The 20233-nt window shown below is 38.6% G+C and overlaps 1 protein-coding gene across 2 annotated transcripts in view; it reads right to left on the reverse strand.

The window, feature by feature from the left end:
* PNPLA8 (patatin like phospholipase domain containing 8) overlaps positions 1-19278 on the reverse strand; it is a 42820-nt gene extending 23542 nt beyond the window's left edge. Inside the window, exons 1-4 of one of the 2 annotated variants that reach the window (XM_043463094.1) lie at positions 19133-19278; positions 11054-12068; positions 10752-10901; positions 1828-1979 (exon numbers count right to left, since the gene is read on the reverse strand). In XM_043463094.1, the coding sequence (XP_043319029.1) occupies positions 1828-1979; positions 10752-10901; positions 11054-11812 (1061 nt within the window). In that variant the 5' untranslated portion in view covers positions 11813-12068; positions 19133-19278. Of the gene's footprint in view, positions 1-1827; positions 1980-10751; positions 10902-11053; positions 12206-19132 lie in introns of both variants that reach the window. The other variant, XM_043463093.1, reaches the window with a different exon arrangement.
* Between the last annotated feature and the right edge of the window lie 955 nt (positions 19279-20233).

Raw genomic sequence — 20233 nt, forward strand, 5'->3', positions numbered from 1 at the left:
ACAAGCTAGAAATTTTAGGGGGAAAAGATTTATAAAACCAAGCCAAAGTGTCTAGCCAACAAATAATAAGGAACTACACAATCAGCAAGCATGGATGGATTGCCAGTAGTAAGAAAGGAGTCTGATGGTGAAACTGGTGAATTTTACCAATTGGTGAAAGGAGATGGTAAAATCTCCTTCTGAGCTAAGAATGCATTAAGTATCTCCTGTGTACACCAGAACCGGCATCTACAAGATGTAGGGAGTCGAAGTTACTGACATAGGCTCCTTTTCTAACAATCACTTTATTACTAGTTGACTAATACATATAGGTAAGATACACACAATAAAAGAAAGGTAACATTATACAACACTGCCAAAATTGTAAGAGAATCATGGTTGATAAACTGTCCTCAACTACCAAAAATGTCTGAGAAGATCAAACTAAAACATAAAGACTAGGTCACATTAAAATAAAAGGAAATTCAGGTATATATTAAAAGAAGTTCTTAGAATTAAAAGTTCTTAGATTGATAAATCAGTAAATCAAGAAAAATAATTTTATGTTTCACTTTAGAATTTGATTTTTTAATGACATAATTATACTGAATCAGTTTAAAAAATTCTTACAATTGAACTGATCTATAGGTATGCTTTTTTTTCAATTGATGTATAACTGCATACGACATTGTACCAGTTTCACATGTGCAATGCAATGATTCAACATTTGTATGCACTGCAAAATGACCACCCCATCTGTCACCATATAAAGTATAAATTTTTTTCCTTATGATGAGAACATTTAAGATTTACTTTTTAAAGCAACTTTCAAATTTGCGAATACAATATTATTAACTACAGTTCCTATGCTGCACACTATATCCCCATGACTTACCTATTTCATAATTGGAAATGTGTACCTTTCACTTCTCTTCACTCATTTCACCCACCCTCCAACCTGCCTTCCATATGGCAACCACCGAGCTCTTCTCTGAGTCTTTGAGTTTTCTCTTGCTTTGTTTTCGTTTCTTTTTTTTTTTCCATTTATTTTTATTAGTTGGAGGCTAATTACTTTACAATATTGTAGTGGTTTTTGTCATACATTGACATGAATCAGCCATGGATTTACATGTAGTTTTCCTTTCTTATATGTCATATATAAGTAAAATCAAACAGTATTTGTCTTTCCCTGTCTGACTTATTTCACTTAGCAAAATAACCTCAAGTTCTACCTATGCTGTCACAAATGACATTTCATTCATTTTTATGGCTAAGCAGTATTCCTGTGTGTGTGTATACACATATCCTTCATATATTCTTTACACATTCATCCATCAATGGACACAGATTGTTTCTACATCTTGGCTACCGTAAATAATGTTGTAACAAACAAAGGTACAGATATCTTTTCTAATAATTAGTGTTTTCATTTTCTTCTGATAAATACTCAGAAAGTGAAATTGTTGGATAATATGGTAGTTTTATTTTTTTAATTTAGGATCTATAGTTTTAAAAAGATCATTTTTCTAATACACTAATGGACAGAAAAAACAGTCTTATAGTCACCAAGGGGATGAGGGTTGGGGAGAGATGGAGTTGGAGTCTGGGGTTAGCAGATATAAGCTATTATATACAGAATGGATACACAACAAAGTCCTACTGACCAGCACAGAGAACTCTTTTCAATATTCTATGATAAACCATAATGGAAAAGAATATATTAAAAAAAGAATGTATGTATGTTATAACTGCATATCACTTTTGTTATACAGCAAAAATTAAAACAACATTGCAAATCAACTAACTTCGGTAAAAAGAATTTTTAAAAAATCACTTTTCTAGCTTTACCTGGTTCCTCCACCATCAATTGCGAGAATTCGGATTCCTCTTCCTTTCACTGGATCCACATAGCCAATTAAGGCCAAAATTTCTCTAACTGCAGCCTGTAGAGTTTCATCCTTAATTTGTCTCAGTCGTAGTAAGTAAGGAATAATTTTTTCCTATATTGAAAGTAAAGACATTTTGCTGCTTTTGTCACAAGAGTGAAAATATATCATTGTTTTTAATCAACACATGTAGATCATCTCATGTAATCAGAATGCCAGTGTTTATTACTTTCTCAGTAATCTTAAATGATAGACTAGCTTTTCACATATTACTGTCAACTAATATCTAGAATGTATCTGTCCTAATACCCAGGCCAAAAATTAACTTCAATCCAAATATTTTTTAAAAGGTTCAGTGCTTAAAAATTAGAGAAAATGCCATTTGCTTATTAACACAAATTTACAAAGTGCTGTCACAACAAAAGGTTAATATAATATAGTTCATACAATATTTTGTCCAAATCCTAAAGAGGATGAAATTGCTTCATAGTAATTATTGGAAATTAAACTTGTTATTAACAGAAAAAAATAAACTATCTCATGTATACTGCATATGGAATACAAGGGTAGCTCATTGTGAAATATGAACAAGCGTTAATAAATAAAACTAAGGTAGAAGGCAAAGGGTGACCATTACAAACAAGTAATTAGTTTAAACAAACCTGAGACCTCAAGATTCTAAGCATTCAACTTCATATTGTTGATCAAAGGCAGGAGACTAAATAAATCCTAGGGGTTCTATGTTGAGTTTACCTGAGCTTCTCTAGCTACTATACACAGAAGCATCTCATCTTGTCAGCACCCCAAGTTTAAGAGAACAATTGAGTCACAGCTATACTTGTGCTTTGCCGTTGTTCAGTCATGTCCAATCCTTTATGACCCCCTGGACTGCAGCAGGCCAGACTTCCCTGTCGTTCAGTAAATCAAGTGACCTCACAAGGCTGCAATCATTCTGTCTACTATGATAAATCAGATTTGGAAGGGGGATAACTGCTGGGAAGTATAACTTTTCTTCCCTTGAGGCACTTGCTGATTTGGGGAAGAAAAAAAGGATTGAAAAGCTGGGCTTGGTTCCCACAGCGGGCCATGAATGGAGGCCAGAGAAATCAGCTGAGCATTTAGAATCTCAAGGGTCTGGAGCCACAATACTGAAGCCTTGACGGGCCTCAATCACATGACTGGTTTCACCTCAAGACATTTGCTAGATTCTTTATGTGGAATGACAAGTTCAAAAGCTAGAATGAAAAACTCTGAATGTGAGAATGGGATTTTCTGTAGTTTTGAGATTTTAGTGGTCAAGAGGGTGGTGGTGGTAGACAGCACGCCAGGTTCTCAACTAAAAGTCCTAGAAAAACATACCCTAAAAATTGGGTAAACTAGAGGTGTCAGCCAATTGTAAGCCAGCCATGACGCAGCTCTGACCCTAACTTAACTGAAGCTATCAGTGCCTCACTCTGTATATCAAGTAAAGGAACAAACAGACTATCTCTGGAAAAAGAAATCATCTGATATGGTCTAGAGCCTATGCAATATTTAAAATTTACAACATCTAGCATCCAGGAAAATTATAAGGTATGTGAATCTGGTACCAAATGACCAAACACCAAAAGGTGATCTTGATGGTATTATAATAGAATAAAAATAACAAAAATAAAATTACTATCCCCAAACATATGTGTATATGTGTGTGTGTGTCCCGTCCGACTCAGTCCCGTCTGACTTTTTGCAATCCTATGGACTGTAGTCCACCAGGCTCCTCTGTCCGTGGAATTCTCCAGACAAGAATACTGGAATGGGTTGCCATTTCCTCCTCCAGGGCATCTTCCTTACCCAGGGATCAAACCCAAATCTCTCACATATCTAGGAATTAAATTTTCAAAAAATCTAACAAAAGATATATAAGACACCTACATTGAAAAGTTTTTAAATATTAAGTGCCCTGGTCTGAATATTTGTGTCTTCTCAAAATTTCATATGTTGAAATCTTAACTCTCCCAAAATGACAGTACTAGGAAGTGAAGCCTTTGGGATGTGCTTGGTCATGAGGGTGGAGCCTTTATGAATCAGATTAGTGCCCTTATGAAAGAGGCTCCAGAGAGAGCCCTTGGAGACTCCACCAGGTGAGGACACAGTGAGAAAGCACCCGCTGTGAACCAGGAAGAGGGCCATCTTCAAGAGCAATCATGTTGGCACCTTGATTTTGGACTTCCAGCTTTCAGAACTCTGAGAAATAACTGTCTGCTGTTTCTAAGCTACCCAGTTGGTGGCATTTGTTATAACACAGCAACCTGAATAGACTAAGACGTTGAGGGAAAATAAAAGCAGTCCAAATAAATGGAAGAAGACATGATTTTCAAGGCTTGGAAGACACTACTGTAAAGACTTAATTCACCACAATTACTCCATAAATTTAATGTAATCTCAGTATGATTTTCTTATTTTTAAATTTTTTTGATAGTATCAAATTCCCCAAGAAAAAAAAATGAAGAAATAAAAGGTTGTATGAGGAGGACTTACATATAGCTGAGGAAAGAAGAGAAGTGAAAGACAAAAGAGAAAAGGAAAGATAAACCCATCTGAATGCAGAGTTCCAAAGAATAGCAAGGGGAGACAAGAAAGTCTTCCTAAGTGACCATTGCAAAGAAATAGAGGAAAACAATAGAATGAGAAAGACTAGTGATCTCTTCAAGAAAATTAGAGATACCAAGGGAACATTTCGTGCAAAGATGGACATAAAAAAGGACAGAAATGGTACAGACCGAACAGAAGCAGAAGATATTAAGAGGAGGTGGCAAGAGTACACAGAAGAACTATACAAAAGAGATCTTAATGACCTGGATAACAATGATGGCGTGATCACTCACCTAGAGCCAGACATCCTGGACTGTGAAGTCAAATGCGCCTCGGGAAACATTACTACAAAGTTAGCGGAGGTGATGCAAGTCCAGCTGAGCTATTTCAAATCGTAAAAGATGACGCTGTGAAAGTGCTGCACTCAATATGCCAGCAAATTTGGAAAACTCAACAGTGGCCACAGGACTGTGAAAGGTCAGTTTTCATTCCAATCCCAAAGGACAATGCCAACGATGTTCAAACTACTGCACAACTGCACTCATTTCACATGCTAGTAAGATTATGCTCAAAATCCTCCAAGCTAGGCTTCAACAGTATGTGAACCAAGAACTTCTAGATGTTCAAGCTGGATTTAGAAAAGGCAAAGGAACCAGAGATCAAATTGCCAACATCCATTGGATCATAGAAAAAGCAAGAGAATTCCAGAATAACACCTACTTCTACTTCATTGACTATACTAAAGACTTTGACTGTGTGAATCACAACGAAGTATGGAAAATTCTGAAAGTGATGGGAATACCAGACCACCTTACCTGCCTCCTGAGAAACCTGTATGCAGGTCAAGAAGCAACAATGAGGACCAAACATGGGACAACAGACTGGTTCCAAATTGGGAAAGGAATGTGTCAAGGCTGTATATTGTCATTCTGTTTATTTAACTTATATACAGAGTATATCATGTGAAATGTGGGCTGAATGAAGCACAAGCTGGAATTAAGATTTCTGGGAGGAACATCAATAACCTCAGATATGCAGATGACAACACCCTTACAGCAGAAACAAAGAGGAACTAAAGAGCCTTTGATAAAGGTTAAAGAGGATAGTAAAAAAGCTGACTTAAAACTCAACATTCAAAAAACAAAGATCATGGCATCCAGTCCCAGCACTTCAGAGCAAATAGATGGGGAAACAATGGAAATAGTGAAAGACTTTATTTTCTTGGGCTCCAAAAGCACTGTGGACAGTGACTGCAGTCATGAAATTAAAAGATCATTGCTCCTTGAAAGGAAAGCTATGACAAACTTAGACAGTGTATTAAAAAGCAGAGACATTACTTTGCCAACAAAGGTCCATATAGTCAAAGCTATGGTTTTTCCAACAGTCATATACAGATGTGAAAGTTGGAAGATAAAGAATGCTGAGTACTGAAGAATTGATGCTTTTGAACTGTGGTGTTGGAGAAGACTCTTGAGAGTCCCTTGGAATGCAAGGAGATCCAACCAGTAAATCCTAAAGGAAATCAATCCTGAATACTCATTGGAAAGACTGATGCTGAAGCTGAAGCTCTGATACTTTGGCCACCTGATGCGAACAGCCAACTCATTGGAAAAGACCCTGATGCTGGTAAACATAAAAAGCAGGAGGAGAAAGGGACAGCAGAGGATGAGATGATTGGATGGCATCACCAACTCAATGGACATGAATCTGAGCAGCTCCATGAGATGGTGAGGGACACGGAATCCTGGCGTGCTGCAATCCATGGGGTCACAAAGCATCGACACAACTGAGCAACTGAAAAACAACAAAGCTGATTCTCAAATTTATACAGAAGCACAAGTGCCAAGAATAACTAAGCCAATTACTAAGAGGAAGAACAATGCTGGAAGAGTTATACTACAGACATCAAATTTATTACAAAGCTACAATAAATTGGGCTTCCATAGTAGTTCAGACGGTAAAGCAGGAGAGCCAGGTTTGATCCCTGGGTTGGGAAGTTCCCCTGGAGAAGGAAATAGCAACCCAATCCAGTATTCCTGCCTGGAGAATTCCAAGGACAGAGAGCCTGGTGGGCTACAATCCATGGGGTTGCAAAGAGTCAGACATGACTGAGCGACTAACACACACACTAAATTAGACAGTACAATATTTAAACAAGGATAAACAATGTATTAACAGAAAAGAATACAGTGTTCAAAAATATATCCATAAATAATCACCTGATTTACAATGACACTCTTCAATAAATGGTGCTAGGTCAACTGGATATAGGCATTTCATAAAATCAAGGCTCCTACCTCACACTATACAATCAAACCTATTCTAGATAGTATATGATATTCTATAATAGTATATATGTAAAAGTGAAAGCAATAAAGTTTCAGAACCAAACACAGGATAAATCTTTGCCTGATGTTAAAACAGGTAAAGATTTCATAAATAGGACACAAAGTGCTAATCATAAGGAAAATATTTATAAACTGTAGTATATTAAAATTAAGAACATCTACTCATCAAAAACCATTAGAGAGAGTGAAAGGTAACCCACAGAGTAGACGAATATATTTATAAGACACATACATGTATAACATATACAGGTGTTATAATATATAAAGACATATCCATAATTAATAAAGAAAATTTCCAGATCAAATAGAAAAGGCTGATCAACCCAACAGAAAAATGAATAAGACCTGGCCTAGGCATTTCATGAGGGCAGTAAACAGTTCAGCTCAGTCACTCAGTCATGTCCAACTCTTTGCGACCTCATGGACTGAAGCATGCCAGGCTTCCCTGTCCATCACCAACTCCTGGAGCTTGCTCAAACTCACGTCTGATGAAGTTGATGATGCCATCCAACCATCTCATCCTCTCTCATTCCCTTCTCCTCCTGCCTTCAATCTTTCCCAGCATCAGGGTCTTTTCCAATGAGTCAGTTCTTTGTATCAGGTGGCCAAAGTATTGGAGCTTCAGCTTCAGCAGTAAACAAATGGCCAATAAACACTGGAAAGCTGCTGAACTTCAGTTACCAGAGAAGTACAAATTAAAACCACAATTTAAATCACTAAACATCTAACAAAATGGCTAAAATAAGAAGATAAAATAAGGCATTAGAGAGGAGGAAGCATAACCAGAAGGCTCATACAATCCTGGCGAAAGTATCAACTGACAAAAGCACTTTGCAAAACCACCTGGCAGTACCCACTAAGATGAGAACAGGCATATTCTATAAGCAGGACTGCCGCTGCTGCTGTTGCTGAGTGGCTTCAGTCGTGTCTGACTGTGCGACCCTATCAGCTGCAGCCTGCCAAGAACCTCTCTTCAAGGGATTCTCTATGCAAGCAAACTGGAGTGGGTTGCCACATCCCCCTCCAGGGTATCTTCACAACCTAGGGATGAAACCTTGGTCTGCTGCATTGCAGGCAGGCTCTTTACTGCTGAGCCACCAGGGAAGCCCAAGCAGGACTACTCTTACGTTTTCCAAAAGAGACATCCCAGAAGTACTATTCCTATATATTTCCAAACAGGAAGCTATCCAAATGTCCGCTACATTGCACTATATCATTCAACAGAATACATAACAATGAGAATAAAGGTTTCTTAGCTACACTCATCAGTATAGAAGGTTTCCACAAACATAATGCTGATGGGGGTGGGGGGGCATAAAAGAGCACATTCAGTACCATTCCATTTATATAACAAGCAGAAAGAGGTACTACTAACTAATCTATACTGCTAGAAAACTGGTCAGTCTTTTTAAAGATAATGATTGGAAAGGAGTATAGAGAGGCTTTTGGAAACATTCTGTTTCTTAACTGGGTGGATGTTATATAGATGTGTTCAATTTTGAAAATTTATGGAGCTGTATACTTATAGTATATACATTTTCTCTGTATAATATTTTTACAAAAATTTCAAAAAAGACACAAGAAACAGCTTGAAGGGCACCCTACTAGTCAAAGTTAAAATAAATTACACATTTAAAAAAAAGGATGAGGGAAAGATTATGGAAACACAACTTATGAAAAATTATGAGTTCATAATGATAATAAAAGGAAAAAAACACCAAGGATTCATCTCACCATTGAAGCAGCTTTTAGAGCAAACTCTTTACTTTGAAAACTGGAGACTAAGTAGAAAGAAATTACACATTTCTTTTACTTTTCCCGAAACATTGATTTCTGAGAGTAACTAAATAGCTTTAGCTGGGTGAAGAAAGCTCTACTTTACAGGAACATGTCAATTATAAGGCAGAAGGAATGACAGAATTAGAAATTTATCATTCTGCAACCCTAATAAAATGACAAGTTTTGGAAACAATTAGGTTAACAGTTGGTGGACTAATATTTTTAGCCTAACTGTACAGTGAAAAGATAAGACTGTAATCTTCCAAATTCAGTGGTAACCTCACTATTACTAATCGTTGTTTAACCAATTATGTTTAGACATGATGCAATATACGGTGAATAATATCATCTGCAGTGTGTTCCAACAAGAAAACACTAACGCAATCAAGTCTTTATATTTAAATTCCAATGTGCAAGAAACAAAAAGGAAGAAGGAATATATCAACAATACCAACAAAAAGGAAGCTAGGTAAGCTCAGAAGGTTAGTCAGTCTACAAGAAAATATATATCAGATTTCTCCAAGGTATTGAAGGGTCCCTGGATTTAAGGTCAGTTATGAGTTCTCAAAGTTTCTATTAACAAAACAGGTCACAAGAGACTAAAACTGAAAACTATCCAGAAATCCATCAACACTACCATGAGTAAATAAGCTGCAATACATTCATACAATGGAATACAAAAGAAACAAGAATGAATGACCTACAACTACCCGCAACAATCTAAAAGATTCCTACCAGTGTGCTGAGCGACAGAAACAACAGTTTACATAATGTACAAAACCAGACAAAACTAACTTGTGATCCTTTTTTGGGAGACTATGATTGAAATGGAGTCCAGGGGAAACTTCTGAAGTGCTGACAAATTCTACTCTTCATCTGGGTGCTGGCTATGTGAAGGTGTATGAAAACTCATTGAGCTTTATACTTACAATTGCATGTGTATCATACTTCAATAAAATGTTTTTCTTAAAAGTTCTTTAAAGTATGCATATTTTTCTTAGACGTTTGCTTTCAGTGTATCACCCAAATGTTAAAATGACTTAAAAGCATATCCATATTAGGAAAATTTATCTTTTAGGTAAGAGATTATACATATATGAAAGATAATTACAAATTCTATGAACATGATATTCTAAAGTTTAGCTATTACAATATATGTATTGTATGAAATTTGAGGGAAAATTAATTAAAAATGTGTAACTTTTTAGCAAGACTGTTATCAAACTGTTGAATAAATATGAACTAAGTTAACTGACAATTTTTTGGATGGCAAGTAAAAAATAAGCACTGATGGATCTCTAACAAAATATTAACACTATCCATTCTTTATATGACATGTCCAAATTGTTAATTATATGTTACAAATAATCATAGCATTGAGGTAGAGACATCATTCACATTTTATGGCATTTCAGGGCTTCCCAGGTGGCACGAGTGGTAAAGAACCTGCCCGCCAATGCAGGAGGCATGAGACAAGTTCGATCCCTGGGTTGGGAAGATGCCCTGGAGAAGGGAATGACAACCCACTCCAGTACTCTTGCCTGGAGAACTCCACAGACAGAGGAGCCTGGCGGGCTACAGTCCATGGGGTCGCAGAGAGTCAGACACAACTGAAGCGACTTAGCACGCATGCTACCATGAAAACAGTCTACTTAAATAGATCTAAATTACTTTCACTGTTTTATATTTGAAAAAACTGAGGCAAAGAAAATCTATTTGTTTTATTAATAGAATCACACGTTCAACTGCCAATAAGATCATAAAAATTTTTAGACTTTCAAATACAAAAAGATCATGAAATAAAAACAAGTAATGGTTTTACTTATGAATTACAACTCCTGTCCGAACAGTAGCTGCACAGCATGAACACTTAACATTGCATTTAAGAAAACCTTGGTAGCTATTAGGTAATTCAACTAATACACTAGATATATCTTCTTATCTTGGAAGTATCTTAAAAATACAAACAAATATGAGTACTAGGAGCATAACAAATGACAGAAGAAAAATGAGCATTTAGTGCAATGCATATCACAAAATAAATGGGCAATTACTAAGTATGTAAAACACCACATGTATGATAAAACCATGAAAAAAAAAAAAAGAAAGGTGTTGCCCTCCCCATTTCAGAAGATTTACTAGTACTTTTATTCCAAGAAAAAACCAGACTAAAGGTAATCAAAATTACCTTGACAGCCACTCCTTTTCCCTCAGGAAATTCTAGAAGATGGAAAGTCAGTTCTTCAACTCTATTAATGCAGAGCCTTGGGTCAGTTGTTCTTCTTAATGCTTGAACTAACGCCCGGGTTCTGTTATCAATACTCACTCTGGCAATGATCTGCAACGACATATTAAAGTATGTATGATTCAAGTCTGAAAACTGCTCCAGTGATACCAACAGATGATCAAAGTTCTTCAATCACATAAGGAAATGAAACTTAGAAATCTGATAAAAATTAAAACTTAAAATCACAATAAATTACGACTTGCCTTTTCTCGCTGAAGAGATAACCGCCTTTTCTCCTCTATGTTTTTGTCTTTGCTGACAGCCTGCTCGGCTTTTGTCGCCTCTTCCCGCTCTTCTAACTGACTCTTTGAATCATACTTTAGTTTGGGGACAAGTCCACCAATATAACCACCTACTAAGGCTTGTACACCTTCCGTGGGACGAGACAGAAAGTTAGCAATACTCTGTTTAGTAGAAATGGGAAGAACCTCAGGTGTCTCACTGGGACTTCCAGGCTTGTCCTCAGAATATAAAGAAGCTTCTGAGTCTAGCTTCTTATCAGACAGGATGCCAGGATCTGGAGAACTGGGTTTCTCATCTTCAACCTTTTTAAGTTCAAGTTCTGATTTTTCCTGGAAATGTTGATCTTCCTTCTGTTGAGACATTTTTTCCTCACGCTTGAAGTATGAATTAATATGACTTGACAAAAAGTAGAATGACTCTCCAAATTTTGTGGTTATATTATTTGTGTAATGAAAAAGGCTTGGTTTACCTATATTGTCTTTCTCTATAACCTGACTTTCCTTTGCTGGAAGAGAACTCTTTTCTGCTGACTTGTCACTATACTTTTTCAGAAACTTGATGGTTTGTTTAACGCTTTTCTGTTTTAACCAACCGCTATCTGTCACTTTTCTTAATATTCGAGAACTTGGCTTAAGCTGAGCTAAACGAGAAATCATTTCATTTTGCTTGCCAAAGACAGCCTTTGAAACAGAGTTCAAAGTGTTTTTAATACGGGACATACGAGGGCTCACTTTTGTAAGTCCCTTGGGAGCAGAAGTGCTAAGTCTCAAGATTCCAAGATGTAAACCATGGTGGCTTAGGGGGGAACAGTGCTTACTGCAAGAATGAGCTTCACTTTTGGTCCATTTACATCTTATTCTGCTTGTATGAATACCTCTCTGTAGACTGATGTGGCTTATCCTCCCGTAATGTTCAGGTGAGCACAAGAAAGGCAGCTGCTTGCTCCTCTGCTTCCCACAAAGACTTCTCGCATTACTAAGGAGGTAAATATAATATAGATCTATAGTCAAATTAATAGACATAACTTAAAAATTACTTATTTTCTATACGTTATGACTTTCACTTCATTCCTGAATGCTTCATTTAAGAAATGCCATAATTCATGGTCTTACCTAAAATGGCAAGAAAAAAAAAAAAAGATTAGGATTTAAGGTAAAACTGAAGTTGGGGAAGAGATAAAATACATTACATTACTTGAACTAAACTCAGCAACTTGTCTCAAAAGAAGATAGGACAATATATTTTCATGATGGCAATAGAGATCTCATTTTTAAGCAAATAGAAGGTAATTAAATCTTTTGGTATAGAAATCAATGAGAAAAGAAAGTGAGTAGTAGGATGTTTCATGAAAACTAATTTAGAGAAACTACCGGATAGATAAGGTCTCCAAAACACAAGACCGAACATGCAACTGTGAAACAAAATCTGTATTCATGGTAAGACAAGGAAAACTTAAACATAAAAGTTCTTCTCTGCCCCTTGGCCTCCTTTCTACCTGCACTCTCGACCTACCATACCTCCCCCACCAGCAGGAATCCCTGCTCCACATTCACAGCAACATTCTCCCAACATCAGCAAGACAGAACATCTTTTCTTGACCTTGTAAAGGGTCCCATGGCCCACTGTGATGGTACTTAAGTCTGGATTATGCAAACTGTCAATACACATTATTTTATGTACAGCCCTCTGTTTCAAAAAAACTTATATAAACTGTGTCTCAACTTCTAACAGGTGGAACAGTTCTCAGAGTTTTCTGAGATACTCTTCCTGGGTTATAATCCTCAAATTTGGCTCAAATAAAATTTCCCAATTCTTTTTTAGACCTACTGATTAATTTTTCATTGACACAATTTAAATATTCTGCTGTTTTTCTTCTTTATTATTGAAGTCTCGACTAGTTTATGTGACACTAGACATTAAGTTCTTTGAGGACAATAGTCAAGTCTTATACTCCTATTCACTGCAAACCATTTATAGAATATTTAATCTGAAACTTAGTCCCGCTGAAACCGAGTCCCTCTGCTGAATTTATTAACTTCTATCCAAAATGTTATTCTCCTGTCCAACACCTGTTCCCCTCAGGATTGAGGCATATCAAAGAAAAGGGGGGACTCAAACCAAGTAGGACCCTATGGGACCCCCTGATGCATGAAAGCCTCTGTGTCCCCAATTTCTTGTTTGTAAGAAAAAGGCCTTCAGCCTCCGAGACCCTCCCTGAGTTCCAAAGGGCAGATTCAAACAGTTAATTAAGACAGTGAGGGAATGCAGAGACATCAGTGCAGAGATGGGGCAGGGTCCTGGTTTATCCTGGGGGGATGTATATAACAATCAGATAGAAATCTCTGAGTTCTTCTAGGGGAACTAAGGCCCCTCCCCAGGAAGACGATGGTAATGTCAGGCTGAGCACAAGACCCAGACTGGCTGGAACCAGAAAGCTGATGACTGAGATTCCTGGGACACCATTTTGTCACCTCAACCTATCAGAAGAGGCCCCCCACAAATTCTGCTTATAAAATCTCTTCCCCCAAACCCACCAGAGTTCAGGTCTTTCAAGCAGGAGCTGCCTGCTTTATGGCTCTTGCAATAAACCCTTCTCCCACTCCAAACGTGGACATTTCAGTTTGTCTGGCCTCACTGTGTGCTGGGCACACATTCAACAACTTGATGCCAGATATAGTCCTAAATGCTGAGACCACAAAGAGGATACCAAGAAACTTTCAGTTTAGAGCTTGAGATAGCCTTGTAAAGAAGATTTCACAGTCTAGTAGTAACTGCTCATTTAAGCAAAGAAGTCAGACTAGAATAAACTATGTGCATACATGCTAAGTCGCTTCAGTAGAGTCTAACTCCTTGAGACCCCATGGACTGTCCATGGGATTTTTCGGGCAAGAGTACTAGACACCTTCTCCAAAACTATGTGTAACACCTAACAGACAGGGGCTCATAACCACAACATGAATGCCATTTAAAACAGACATTTTGTTCTTTCAATTGGTAAAATGCAAATAATGGATAATATCCAGTACTGATAATAACCTGGGGAAATGGGACTCAAAGGGCTACCTGACAGAATCTAAGGAAATTTTAATAGCTATCTATTAAAATTTTAAAGGCACATGTTCTTTGATTAGTAGTTCCACCATAAAGAATCTATCCTACAGAAATAACTGCACAGGAGTACAGGTATATATACACATTCTTTGCCACATTGCTTGAAATATCAAAACACTGATAAACAACTCTTAAGTGTCTTCTAGAAAGGGATGGTTAAATAAACTACGGTAGATAACATACAACACAATGAATTACAATGTAATGTTATATAGCAGTTAGGAACTAGATGATCCATTGTATCCAATGTATATATCCTTCATATACAGTATAGAGAGGAAGGCAAACTGCAATAACTTATGTATGAATATCAATAACACAAGGATACACAGATGTAGACACAAAGGTATTATGTAATACAAGAAAACAAAAACCTACATATGCAGCTGAAATCTGTGGCTACACACACATACACACATTCTGAAAGGGTAAGCATCTGTTTATTTATTCCTGTGAACTGAGAAGTGGAATTGAAAGAGAAGGGCTTTCGAGAGAACAGCTTTTGAGAAGGGCTTTTACTTTTGGATGGATTCTATTATTTACAAAGAGAAGGCATTGTATTTGTAATTTAAGAAAACAATGCAATGCACTTTAATAGATGGTACTATATGAATGGAAGACACAAAGTCAGAGCAGACATCCAGGTAAGTCTGAAAAAAAAAAAGATGCTGAAAACTGGGCAAAACAGTAATTCATCACATGGTAAAAGATGAGAGGGGAAGGAGAGAATTCTAAATAATGCGGAAAACAAACACAAACAAACAAAAAAAAGCATTTAAGAAAGTACACACAGTATAAGCAGGGAGCCAATAATGAGGGAGAAGCTGAAGATGATACTGCAAAGACAGGAGGAGCCAGATTATGAAGGGTCCGACAATCTTGCCATAGAGATTAAAGATCGAACTGTCAATGAACTATGTTAAGCAAAGGAATGAAATTAGGAAGGCGCTTCCAGCAGATCTCGACAGATGGAGTAATGGGACAAGACAGAATGACAGGAATCAAGAACCCATTGTGACTCTTCAGAAGATAGTCTGAACTAACATCTTTCCAAATTGCACGTGAACATGCTATTTTAAAATCTGTAGAGGGGAGGAAAGAAAAGAAGCAAAACTATCTGCCTTGCTGACTCTTCAGAACCCCTCAGGATCTGCAGTCAATGTAATAAGCTGAATTAACACAAAAGTTTCACAATCTCCAACGCAGAAATACATGATAAAATACATCTAAAGGACTCGTGGATAAAAAAGCTATACTCAAAACTAATAATGGACTCCTGTAACTCAACAACAAAAATCAAATAATTAAAAAATGGGCAAAGGACTTGAATAGATGAAAGATGTCATCCTTCTCTAAAGAGACATTCAGTAAATAAGCACAAGAAAAGATGAACAACATGACTGATATCAGAGAAATACAAATCAAAACCAAATGAGGTATATATCCCACACTTATCAGGGTGGCTATTACCAAAAAAAAAAAAGAAAAAAATACCTGAGAAATAAAGGACACTTCCAAAGCTCAGGCAAGAGACTCTCTCACTCAGCAATCCCCACTGAAGGAAAAATTGTAACCGAGATTAGAAACAATAGAAAAAAAATTAAGTAGGTTTAAGACGTTCAATGATAGAACAAAAATAAGGCAGCAAAAAAAAAAAAAAAAAACTGTGCAAAATGTACAGGAAGAGTAAAATTTTAGAAATGAAAATTCCAGCTACAAGCTAGTTACTAGATGTTACTGTAATATAATGACAAAGAAAGGCTGAAAAGGAATACGGGAAATATATACCAAGGCCTATATAATCAAAAGAAAGCAAAAAGCACCTTAAAGCAAAAATACTAAATAAGATTAAAAAGGCATACTATTCCATAGTAAAAGGAATAATCCACTTATTGACAGTTATTAAACCTCAGTTTCCTAGGTCTTGGAGAACAAGACAACTTATTAATAAACAAGTAACTGATACAATGTATAACAACAGATCGAGAAGTACCATGAAGAAAAATAAAGCTGGAGGCTGGGTAGAAAAGGGCCCAGGGACGGCTATTTCAGCTGATGTAGTCAGAAGAATTGAGTTGACACGTTACTGGAGATCTGAATGAACTGAGGAAGCAAATTATTTAAAAGTAGCCAGGAAAAAAGCACTCAAGGCAGAGGAAAAAGCAACCAAAGCTTTGGAGACAGGAATGACCTTTGTCTATTCAAGAATAGTAAGATTAAGGTAGTTAAAGTAAAGTAAGAAATAGGAGAAATGGTAGACACGGGCCCAAGGGTCAAGCAGAGAACAGAGCTATAAAAGCCAGGATTACAATAAGGGATCTGCATTGTTTCTTTCCAATAAGAGATAATCCTCAAGACCAACAAGAATACACCTATCAACTTGGCAAAGAAATACAGTATATAAAGCAAATCTGAAAAGGGGAACAATTAAGTCTAGACAATCTCATGATCATACAATTTTAAAACACTCTTCTAGAAGTGATAGTTATCAGGCCAAAACTGCCGAAAAGAGCTGTCAACAAAATCAACAAGCTGAATTTAACTGCTCCTAAACCACACTAGTAAATGCAGATAAGGGTTTGGAGAGCAAATTGAGCTGAGACAAAACTTAGATTGCAAACAGATAAGAAGATAAACTGTAAAGTGCCACCATCAACTGAGAAAAAAGCAGGAGGACCAGACTCTCTATTTATAGGTAGTACAAATACAGATGCAGGCATAAATAGAAGAGTGAGGCCTAGACCAACCACTGGGGAATGGGATGAAGTTGTAACTAGAAGAAATTCAGGAATTGCTAGGTGGAGGCTCCGCTAAGGATGGAAAGAATTAATTTATGGGGGACTTCACTTGGTTATACTGCAATTATGCAGACATGAAGTGACAGAGGTTTGGATTGGATTAAGATAAAAGTACTACAGGAGATGACTACTGCTCTGAGCCACACTTTGAAAACGGAGCAATCAGCGAAACACTGGACTTGGTGACAGCAAAGAATAGGGTCAGGAGAGGGAGGTGTCAAGACAACTTAAGGGTTTTTAATCAGAGAAACAGGGAGAATGCCATTTGTGGATATGAGATAGCTTGGAAGGGGGCCAATTTGATTAAAATCTCTTGGTTTTACAGAATGCAGAAACAGTGGGGCATTCACATGGAGACATACTACAGGAACATCGGCTGTTGGATTTATGTTTGGAGTTACTAGCACAGCGACAGCTGAAATCATAAGACTGGATTTACCAAAGAAGGGTGTATACAGGTAATACTTCTCCAGAATTTGGGGATCGCAGAGTTTGATAAAAGTTTTCTCTGCCTCAAAAAAATGCTTATCTGCATATATACACTATATTTTCCAAGACATTTCAGGATATTTACAGAAGTACTAAAGTATTCCTTGGGTTTCAAATTTTAAAATTCTGGTGTGGAGAGAACAAGGATAGAGCCTTGACAGCCATTCAGAGTTAGGAAGAGGCAGTTTGCCAAGCAGGAAAAAAAAAAAAAAGCACAGGAGAAAAGACATCCAGAAAAGCTCAGGGCAATGGCAGGACGTCAGAAAAAGTACTGGACACTGAATGAAATAAAATATAAGACATGGGAAATAAAGGTCAGAACTAAGTAAGACAAGACAGGAAGATGTTCGGCTAAGAGTTCTATGATCTTTTCACAAATATATGCTCCACACACGAAGCAGTAAGTACCCTCTGGCACAAATCCTCCGTCATTATTACTAAGCAAAAAAACAACTCAAAGATGTACCTTGATTAACTCTGCACTTGAAGCAAGTAAACATATAAACTAGTGAAAGTGATCTTTTCATCCAACATGACTTGTTACAACGACATTGCTCTCAAGGTTTTAACTGAGATCTGACCCAGGAACAGAAAAACAAGATCAACACTGAGAAAAAAGTTTAAGAAAAATGATGAAGTAAGAATATGTTCTTATATTCAAAGTACAACTAATGCGCACAAGAGATTTGACATAAACAGCTACAATGGGCATGAAATATTTGACTCATAAGAGGCATTAAACTCTCGGTTCACAGTGCAACAAATGTTTCTAAAACTCCCGGATTTAAAAATTCTTAGTATTTCACTGTCTTAACAGCATTTCCTCGATACACCAAAACCTACTTTTGTCATTTTTGAAAGCTCAATAATCGGGACTGTAGATTGGGATGCAGTTCCACTGGGATGTTACCGGAAGTAAAAAGCACCACTTTAAATAGGATTATGTGATAGTTCCTCATCTAAGTTCTCCCTAGGTGTCACCACTTTTTATTTAAAGTTATCATAGTATTAGGTATAGAAACCAGTCTCCTCCCCGCATGATGACTTATATGACAGCGACTGGAAGCAGTGCAACAAACCTTCACCTACTGAACAGCACACATCTGAAACCGATTAAGCAACAGGAGCGAGAGACAGAGTTCAGTGTGGGTGGGGTGACATAGAAACTGCTGATAATTAAAAGCCTGGAGCAGCCGACTCATCAGGTGTACTGACAGTGGGGAATGATGTAGGTAGAACAGGGACGCGGTTTTGACAAGCAACCGGGACCTGCCGGAGCACCTACTGCCCAGGGGAAGTCAGAGAGACTCAGGGAACCTCGGCTGCGAGGCTCGGGGGTGGAACTGACAGCTCCGGGCGGGACCAAAAAAACCTAAACAGTCTGAGCCGTGCGGACCAGCAAAGCCCACCAGGCCAGAAGAGGCGGAGAGCATCGCGCACCCCTCAGGCCTGGGACCGGCGGACCCTTCCGGTGCCCGGTCGCCTTATGGAGCCCGGGTCCGGGCGTCTCCCCGCCCTCTCGCCCTGGAAGCGCCCTCCAACGAGAGATAAGAAGTCCCGGAGGGGCAAATGAGTCCCCGGGGCGACTCGCGGCCTTCTCCCCTCGCCGACCGTCCCGCCGGCCCCCCACGGGCCACCTACCGGGATGCAGGCCGCAACTACTTGGGCGGCAGGGGCGACGCGCCTTTCCCCCGTACGCGCGTCCCCTCTGCCCGCCAGCATCAGCTGAGCTTCCAGCACAAACACCAGGGCAGCAGCTGGGGTGCCACCCTCCCCCAGCTCCGTCCCGCCCCAGCGGAAGTGACGCAGGGCGGCCGGGTCTACTGGCCGGCTGGGGAGGCGCTCCTCCGCCTCGCTGAGGCCTCTGCCTGCCCGTCAGCCGCCGCTCCGCCCCCTCCCCAGACATGCGCAATAGAGCAGGGCTGAGCGCGGCCGGGAGGCGTGCGTGCGTGCACTTGCCTGGGGGCACCAGCGGAGCCGCCGCCTGGCGACCAGCCGTGGCAGTTTCTTTGGCTCCGCGGGCTTGTGTGCAGGGCTCAGTACGCGCTTAGCTGAGCTAAGCATCCATCTCCGCGTCCATTGAGATTTTGTCCGCTCTCCTTCAGGTTCCCGGAACCCGGGCTGTGTACCAGCCGCCTGGAGGATGGTGAGCGGCATGGACCGGGGTCCTAACCACTCTGCCGTCATCATTCCTGAGCTTCGCCACTTGGACTAAAAATCGCTGGAAAGCTCTTTCACATACGTTATCCTGTTGGAAGTCAGCCAGGAAAGCCCCGCTACCCTCTTCTTTCCAAAGGGTCCCACACTTAACACATTCGTTTTTCAATCCTAACATTTTATGCCTACCAAGTCTGCAAATAGCCTATACAACCCATAAGGCAAATACAGCTCATGGCCTGTTTCTGTACGTCTGCAAAGTAAGAATGGGCTTTTCATTTTCAATAGTTTAGGGGGGGCGGGGAAAAAGACTTTTGGGACACGTGACATTGACACCAAATTCAAATTCAATGTTCTTTTAAGAAAAAAAAAAAAAGGTATTTTTTAGAGCATAGCCTTTATATGTCAAGAAGCTTTACTGCTAAAACAGGAAATTTGGATAGTTACTGTAGCTTCCTCTAAATAAGTTGAGGTTAGAAAACAGAAAAGTAGCCATTACTCACCTCAAAATGTTACCATGACAGATTCTCTTCTCTCTAGACTTGACTTGTCTCGCACGGGTGAATGTTACTGCTCTAGTCCATG

The sequence above is a fragment of the Cervus canadensis genome, chromosome 3, assembly GCF_019320065.1.
Source record: "Cervus canadensis isolate Bull #8, Minnesota chromosome 3, ASM1932006v1, whole genome shotgun sequence".
Taxonomy (NCBI): domain Eukaryota; kingdom Metazoa; phylum Chordata; class Mammalia; order Artiodactyla; family Cervidae; genus Cervus; species Cervus canadensis.